Raw genomic sequence first — 9,409 nt, 5'->3', positions numbered from 1 at the left:
ACACACACACTGTCTTGCTGTTTGACGTCCCTCTCATCGCATAACAAAAGCAAGAGCACAAATGGAGCGGAATCAAGCATGAACTGAGTAAAAGATGTTATTTGAGAAAAAGATCTTTTTTATGCCCTTTTACACAACACAAACACAACATGAGATATCTGTCTTATATTTTAATCTGGAGTACAGTATGTTCAAATAGGCAAAAGATTCAAAAGAAGGTGATGCTGAGGTGACGTTGTCAGTCTCTGAAACAAGGCAACGCTTTGTAGGCATCGTTGCATGTGTATCAGTGTCAGCTGGAAAAAATCATTAAGTAAGCAAAATTACCAAAATTAGGAGCCGAAAATGTGTAAAACTTATAGAACAATGACAGGTATGATAATAAAAACAATTAATCAACCCACTAGTATCTTTGGAAGAAGTTTTGTTGCCACACAATCATTTAATTTATATATATGTCATTGCATTTCCAAATTTGGACATATTTCGTACATTAAAAAAATCTGAACAAACAGGCATAGAAATAAACATATATGTTTTTGACATAAAAATATGTCTGTTTTTTCATTTATTTTCCTTGGCACATACAAAGTTGAGACATTGCTGAAACCCAATGGAGTGATGGAGTAATTTTTAAGCTCATATTCTGGATAAAACAAACAAATAAACAAAAACTGTTTGGTATATTAGTGCCTTTTTTATTGTTTACTTTAATGACATATCTTCCCAAGAGATTAACTCATCCCATTAAACTGTACTTAGTACTAACAATCTAAACAAGAAGATAAAAGTAGTCTTGATGTAAAATATCATTTATATGAAGTCAGCGTAACACTCATAACACAATATGTGCGTGAAAGTGGTTAGATGTGCATGTCGAATTCTATTCAGCTGCAAGAGAGAAAGTTTGGCACATATACTTCTGCCTACCAAATAATCCAAAATGGGTAGGAATCCCCAAAATACACAAAATTTTATCCTATCAGCCATTCAGTGCTAAAACAGCTTATTTGTTTTCTAGAAACCTAAACATTTCAGTTTCCATATTCTACACCAGTGGCCTTCAGTCCTGGTCTGCAGGACCCAAGCACTGCACATTATGGATGTGGCCTTACAGCCTCCACCAATGAGCTGATGATATAAATCAGGTGGGACATCCAAAATGTGTAGCCCTGGGGCGTTTCTGAGATCAACGACTTAAATTCACTCTTGAAAATACAGGTTCCAAATGAGACCCATCGCAATACAGAAGAGCCACTTTTGGATCCCCAAAAGATCCTTGGAGTGAACAGTTCTTAAGAACATTTTGAACCATGGAAAGAATCCATGGATGTTAAATGTTCTTTATGGAAGCATGAATGCCAATTAAGAACCTTTATTTTTAGTCAGTCGCAAGGAAGGCTGCATAATGCACAATTTCATTTGCACAGTTGATTTAAAGTTGAGTTTGTGTGAGTATGATATAATATGTCTAAAATATTTTTCTTTATCCATAAGGCATTTCAACTATTCAGTTCTGCTATGTAAAGTTGAATTGTAAACAACACATTTTTATTCTTTTGTCTACCTCCATACATACGAGTCACTGAATCCCATGTTCCAAGTATTTGATAGATGATGATTTTAGGGACTCGCTAAGGATCTTGATTAGATTAGCTGTAATGAAGGTAGATAACATGTCAAATACAAAAACATAATCATAAAAATCAGTAGTCGAAATAGATACGCTTTTAAAAATACATCTTCACGTGGGCTTCATGGAATCCAGCATGAAATCTTTGGGGGTTAACAGTCCAAACCCTCTTTGTTCGTTGACTTGTTTGTGCCCAAAGGCCTGAATCTCAAGTTTCACTGATGACCTCTTCAAAGGAGAGACTCGATCTTAGTGCTTAAGTCTCCCCCGAGAGAGTCTCCCAGGTCAAAGAGTTGATCGATGTTGACCGCTGAGCTACAGAGGAAGTCGGGACGGTTGCCCTCTTCCACCTCCGACCAGGGACTCTGGAGAAATGCAGTGGCCAGGAAGGTTTCCTCGTCAAAGTCTGCTTCGCTGCTCCTCTGAGTTTCCATCAACACATGGTTCTCAGCGATGCCTCCGGGAAGTTCGAGGGGGCTGATATGGGTGCCTCTAACCATCAAGTCCTCGTCTTGAGGTATAGGGCTCAATGGACACCCTTCGTTCAAGCTTAATTCTCCATTCAGGGCCGAGTCTAGCAGGGTGTCCCAGTCAAAGTTGCCCTTCAGGGAGCTTAAGTCCTCCTGCTCATCTATGCACAACAGTGGGGAGCTTGCGCGTCGTGGAGCTTTGCTCCCACCAGTCCTGTACGGCTGTTTCCTCTTGCTGCCCTTTCCTGAGACCCAACAATTCAACATCGTGGCTTCAGCCAAACGAGGGTCCCAGTTCTGATCGGCACCCGTGGCTTCCTCGAACTCTTTCAGGAGCTGCTGGGACTCGGGACTCACGCAAAGGTTTCTGGCCATCCCTGCGGTGGCTGCAGCTTGTCCAGCGTGAGAGTTCATCCTGAGGCGGTTCTGAAGAGCTGGGTTGATTTGCACAGGGGGCATCCTGCGCTTTTTGTAGGCACCATTGAGGAGACGTTCTGCATACTGGGGGTCGATCTTCCAGAACCCACCTTTGCCTGGCTCATCCTTTTGCCTCGGCACTTTTATAAAGCATTTGTTCAGTGACAGATTGTGGCGGATGGAGTTCTGCAATGATGAAGGACAAAATCAATAATAATATGTATTAATCTCCAGTCTAATCTATAGTTCAGTTGTGTATTGGAATTTGGCTTTATTATAATGCACTTAAACATATGAAGTCATGCATTAAAGGGATAATTCACCCAAAAATGAAATTTTTTTGAAAATTTGTTTATCTGCTTACTCCCAGGGCATCCAATATGAAGGTGAACTTTGTTTCTTCAGTAGAGCACAAACCATGATTTTTAGCTCAAATCGTTGCAGTTTGTCAGTCTTATAATATAAGTGGATGGGAATCACGACTAAAACATACAATAAAACAAAGAAAAACATACAATAACAAAACCAAATTAAACCCTGCATTTCATGACAATACATGGATGTATAAAGACACAAAATTATTGGTCTGTGCAAGAAACATTCTCAGCAGCTGGCGCTTGAGGCATCTTCTTCTTCTTCTTGCTTTATAGTGGATTGCAGACTTATAAGTGCATTACCTCCACCTATCTCTCAAATTACCCATTGGCACTCTATATACAATCTCAATTAGGAGTGTCAATGGTCCACTTAAGAAATAGATAGCGGTAATGCACTTATAAGTCTGCAATCCACCATAAAGCAAGAAGAAGAAGATGCCTCACTGCTGAGAACGCACTCAAGAGGATGCTCTCAGGAGAGTTTCTAACAGTTTAGGAAATTGCATAAATCAGAGGTAAAAAACTATATAAATACTGTTCAGTTTCTTGCACAGACCAGTCATCTTGTGTCTTTACACATCAATGTATCGTCACGAGCCACAGGGTTTCATTTGGTTTAATGTTTTCTTTTTGTTTTTGTTTAATTGTATGTTTTAGCCGTGATTCTCATCAACTTACATTATAAGACTCATAGACTGCAATGGTTTAAGCTAACAATATTTTTTGTGTTCTACATCTTGGATGCTTTGGGGGTAAGCAGATAAACATCAAATGTTAATTTTTGGGTGAACGGTCCCTTTAAAGACCCTATGAAATAGCTTGAGTGCAGGTTTTTTTCTTATGTGGACGTATTTCTTATTGAACGAAGAAATTTGGACAACACATATCATAGAGATTTATTACTTTTGGCTTTAGTTTTCAGGTAACTCTTTAGTATATGGATCAACACTCAATATTAACATGTTGCTTATTAGCATGCATTGGCTGTTTATTAGTACTTATAAAGCATATATTCTGCATGGCCATATTCTACATCCCCAATCTTACCTATTATGTTAATTTAACAACTACCTTACTAAATATTAATAAGCAGCAAATTAGGAGTTATTGAGGCAAAAGTCATAGTAGGACTGAACCTTAAAATAAAGTGTAACCAGTTTTTCACATCCTTTAACCATACAGGAAGGTTTAATACTTATTAATAATAACTTAACTGCATTTAGTAATCTAGGTTAATATTAATTTCTACATTTACTAATACATTTTTAGCTTTTCGACATTCTTTATAAACTGAGTTGTGTATTAAAGTTGTAGTCACATTTACTCAACAATTGGCAAAATTCCATTCCTTTCCATTCATTTCAATAGAAATCTGCAGAATTGGGAATTTAACATTGGGTTTATATTTTTCATGCAAATTTGCTGCATTGACCTACAGAAGTGACTTCTGTCTGAACTTTAAATTGCGATGCTATTTTTAAATGAATATGAATGAAATGAATTAATTCTGTAAAATGTTCTATTTATAATGCACCATTCATTAACTAATGAAAGCTTATCTGCCATTACTGATCAAAAGTAGGAGGTATTATTGAGAGGTATTATTCTCATTGTAAACAGCATTTGATTGGACAAAACTGAGATATGAAAGTAAGGTCAAAATGCATCGTCAATATTTGTGGCCATTTCCTAGAAGAGGAAAACTGTATAATTTAAAAGTCTATATCTCAATATTATTAAAAGACTAAATGGTATTTTGTCAACTTCCAGGAGTACTAACAAACATAGGGTCTTTAAAGGCCTCCACTGGCATGCCAACCAACCAACCACCACGACCTAATCACATTTAAATGAAGCACTGACCTCCTGGTTAAACATTGTTATGAGTTTAAATATCTAAAAACTGAGCGAATGTCTACGTTTTCTTCAGAGAAAAGATGTTATGGCTAAGTGGTTAATTAATAATTCACCAAACCATTTAAATCTTTTTTAGAAATCCCCCTTTTTTTTGTAAATATCCAACTTATGAGCTCATTCTTCCTCCTCGCCTCACTTTGAAAAGTAGTTTAAGTTATAAACATGTCTTAAGGAGACAAAATCAGACAAATGCCCAATGTAATTCTTTTTACACTAAACCTTACTGCACATTTCTGCTGTGATTCTTGGAGCAGGCTCCATCAGTCGAACAACCAAGCTGGAAAAGCTCTTACTCTGTTTGGTGGTCATCCAATCACTAAAAATATCAAGCCTCTAAATAAAAACAGGCTTCTGTTGGTCTCTCTCCAATACACAGTCCACTTCAGCAGGTTCTAAGAAGGCTTTCTCTCACTCCATTCTGCTCAAACAATAGCAAAATACCCTTTGCCAGATATGCAAATGAGCCATCTATGAAGTGCAAATGAATGTAAGGCATTAAAACAAGTTCGACTGCAGCATCTTACCTGCCAAGTGGGGTCTGCGTGGCGGAAGTAGCAGAAGTTGTCTGTGATCCAATTATAGATGCATGAGAGAGTGATTTTGGTTTTCTTACTGGCCTGCATGGCCATGCATATGAGAGTTGCATATGAGTATGGTGGCTTGATATGAGGATTGGTCTTATAATCGACTTCATCCGGACAGTGTCCGTGAGCAACCAGGCTGGGAAGAGCCGACAAGCAAGGCGTCCTGCAGAAAGACGCCGCCGTGGGTTTGCTTGGGGTCAGCGGCATACCCATGGATGCCGGATCTCCTGCTAAAGGAGACGAGGGCGCATCCGAACCTGCTTGGCTCCCAAAGAAGTGGCTGTGGTGATGGCTGGATTGGGAGGCGCTGGCGTTGAGAATAGAGAACTCCTGCAGCCACTGGAGGCTGGTGAGGCTGTCGTCTAAATTGTCGGAGCTGCAGCTGCTGCTGTTGCAGTCGACTGAGCTCCGGTCCATCTGCTCAGCCTGAGCGGCGGCCGTGACCACCTCCTCCTCCAGCCCCACCGAGCCCTCCGGCCATGGGTCCGAGTAACTCATGGAGAGCATGGTCCCGTACCAGCCAGATCCTGAGGAGGAGACATAAAGTTTGACCGCAGTCAGGTTTGAAAGTCATTTGTCTTTATTTAGTTTCTCCAGCTTATAGAGGTCATAGACGTTTCCTGAAACTTCACAGGTTGTGTTTTACAACGGCTCATAACTGGGGTCTGTAAGCACACAATAGAGCAGATCCCAAACCAGCAACATTCCTCAGCACCGCAGGTGCACCAGGATTTCACAAATTACTGCCTTGCCTTCAATATTCAGATGTTTACACTGAGGATGCAGGTGATCTGCGATTGTTAGATAAAAACGAAAGAGCTATTTCTTGATTTAACCTATAAAAGTAAGCTTAAATTAATATAACTTGGTTGATTAATTGATATTAACTAACATTTTGACTTGAATAAAACCAGTTAACTTAGATCTTTAATTTTTTTAGGCCCTTCTTTTTTGTCGGTGTAGTTTTAAAAAATTTAATAAATTATTGTTATCATAAAGTAAGCTTACTTCGTTTTCTTTTAAGTTCTACAATTATACTATTATTATTAGCTATTATGAATATTATTATAAAGTAAGCTTTCTTTTTCTTTTAGTCTTACAACTTTATTATTATTATTATTATAAAGTATGCTCAGTGTTACTTCGTTTTCTTTTTAGTTCTACAACTTTATTATTGTCCTCCTCATCATCATCGCCATTATTATTATTATTGCATAAAAATAAGTAATTTTATCACATTAGTAATAGACCAAACTGACTTATACACACAGCTTAATCTATACAACTGACTCAACATATAAATACATTTTTAAAATGATAACACGTTTGTGAGGTGTGTTCCAGAAGCCCAGCTCGGATCTACTCACCTGTGTTTACTGATGAGGCTTGAATGGCAGATGACACAAGAGCAGTTGTGAGAGGGGAGCAGCACAGACTGCGTCGGATGAAGGCGTAGCAGCCTCCGGTCGTGGGACTCCGGGAGAGTGTGTCGGTTCGAGGTCTGCGGGGCAGCAGGGGCTCAGTTTAATACCTGCCGCAGGACGTTTGTCCGTCACCCCAGCAACGCAACACCCCCCTGTAAACAGCTTCCCGTTCTTCTATTGGCTGGCCGGTTGTTATGGTGATTGGGCTCTTAATCGCGAGCGCGCAGGTTTGTGCTTTACGCGCGTCCGTTTCTCGTCTGATGACGAAGACAAAACTATATTTTACAAACAAGAGACGAGAAAAAAACACATGTTGTTAATAATGAAAATATATAGTTCCTTGAATGAAACAAACAATGTTAAACGCACATTCCAGTTACATGTAACGTTATATTTTCGAACTCAGCACGCATGATGGTTTTATTATTTTTGTAATGTATTTATTATTTTTCATTGAAAATAGCCTATTAATACAAATTAAATGTACTTTTGTTATAAGAGTTATTTCTATTTTATCTTCTGCTTAAAATTGCTTTGGATATCCTAATATTGCAAGGTTGATTCAGTCATGTTATTATTATTATTATTATTATCTTCCTTGTCATCATCATTACTATTATTATCATCATATTATATGTATTATTATTACTAAATGCACATTTGCAGTGAACAGTTTGAACTCAAAAAACATAATTATTTTAGTATTTATTGTTTTTGTAATGATTTTGATGATTTTTGATGTCCTTTCGGATATTTTTTTTTTCCAGCTGAATGTACAGTCGTTATTTAAGAATTATTTCTTCTTGATCAGACCCATAAAACAACTTTGGGTATCCTAATATTGCCAGATTGATTCATTAATTTATTATTTTATTTATTTTGGTTCATTTTTATAAATGTAATAAAACAGGTTAATTTAATACTACCCCATTTATTTATTTATTATATACATCATCGTCATCATTATCATCAATAATATTTATTATTATTACTATACATGGGCCTGTGTTGGTTTTAGCGCTGTATCTGGATTACCATAGTAAGTTTGGTCTCATGATTTGTTTCTCTTTCTCTCATTCAGAGTCGGTCTGTAGACCTGCTGATTGGCAGTTGTCTAATATGAAAGTGTTTGAAGAAGGAGCAGCTGTTAGAGTTTCTTTCGCAGGAAAGCACTCAGCTGCACTAACACAGCTCTCAAGAGGACAATCTGTCTAGTCCCTCTGTGTTACCAACAAAAAGTGCATTCCTTAAAAAACTCCCCCTTTGCTATCTGAAGAGATGTGCTCAAACTCTTAACACTTTAAATCTGTCCTGAGAGCAGGTTTGGGGTTTATCCTCTTGACTGTCAGTTTCATTCATTCAAACACATCAATGACTGTAAGGCACTGTATAATGTGTCATTTGTGTGGAAACAATTCCAATACATGCTACATAGTGTTGTTGAATGCAGTCTGACACCTGAACCCTCGTCAAGGAGGCTTTAGACTGTCTCAGTCCCATTAACAAGCATTGTATTGAGAGTCCTTTCCTCTCGTCCATTAGTGGCAGTCATGCGTGAAATCACTCCGAACACATTCCTGATTGTTTGACCCTGACATGTTTGTTTTCCATCTGATCTGATTGTTCAAGACCATTTAAGACCTGTTCTTCCTCTTCAGGTAATCAACAGGTGACTTTGATATGATTAACAAACTGAGCAATTTCATAACTTTACACTTTGTAACCAGTGACCAGAAAGTAAGCAGTGTCCTACTATTCTTCACTGACAAATTTGTCTAAGTTTTAATTGACTAAACTGTTCACGTTATCATTATCAATGTCGATGTGGTCTTTTTTATGAAAAAATGTACATGGCTTCATTTATAATAAGTTGTTTAGCACTAGATGGCGCTATCATACAGCTGCTCACAACTTCTCTTATCAATTTCATTCTTTTTCATCCTTCATTTCAGACATTTCTTTGTTTTTGTTTTATTCGTTTGTTTCTGAGAAAGAGAAAAAGTAGCGAGCGAGCATCAGATCTGGAGATGGTCTAAAGTCCTCTTAGTTTCACTTTGACTCACAGAAATGAGAGTAAAACTCATGCAAAAACAAATTAGTCAGGAGCACGTGGGAAAGTCCAGCTTAAAGCACCCCAAAACAGTTCAAGATGACTGTAAACCTCGGAGATAAACAGATGTACAAACATGGTCCTCTAGCAAAATAAAGACACAACAGAGGCAGACAGTTATGGAACTGATTTTCAAAGATGATGCCAAGTATGTGAACTTTAAAGCAATACATCTGTCACACTTCACAAAGAGCCAAAAAAAAAAATAAAAAAAAAATTATAATAGGTAAAAATTGATAGCGTGAATGCACTGTAAGCCGCTTTGGATAAAAGCGTCTGCTAAATGCATACATTTAATTTAATTTAATTTAATTTAATTTAATTTAATTTAATTTAATTTAATTTAATTTAATTTAATTTAATTTAATTTAATTTAATTTAATTTAATTTTAATAACAAATAAAAAACATATACAAATGTCACTGACTACTACTCTTTAATTAATATAATTAACAAAAACAAAAATTGTTTACATGA

The 9,409-nt window shown here is 37.3% G+C and overlaps 1 protein-coding gene across 1 annotated transcript; it reads right to left on the bottom strand.

Annotated features, from left to right (window-relative positions):
• Positions 1-536: 536 nt before the first annotated feature.
• foxj1a (forkhead box J1a) lies at positions 537-7,014 on the bottom strand. Its single transcript, XM_059550724.1, has 3 exons — positions 6,766-7,014; positions 5,339-5,925; positions 537-2,706 (listed from the first exon to the last, which is right to left on the bottom strand). The coding sequence occupies exons 2-3, from the start codon at positions 5,903-5,905 to the stop codon at positions 1,864-1,866; spliced, it is 1,410 nt and encodes a 469-aa protein (XP_059406707.1). The 5' UTR covers positions 5,906-5,925; positions 6,766-7,014; the 3' UTR covers positions 537-1,863.
• Positions 7,015-9,409: the final 2,395 nt, after the last annotated feature.

This window comes from Carassius carassius, chromosome 1, assembly GCF_963082965.1.
Source record: "Carassius carassius chromosome 1, fCarCar2.1, whole genome shotgun sequence".
Classification (NCBI taxonomy): domain Eukaryota; kingdom Metazoa; phylum Chordata; class Actinopteri; order Cypriniformes; family Cyprinidae; genus Carassius; species Carassius carassius.
The sequence above is the reverse complement of the archived record's forward strand: the minus strand, read 5'-3'. Positions and strand labels throughout refer to the sequence as shown.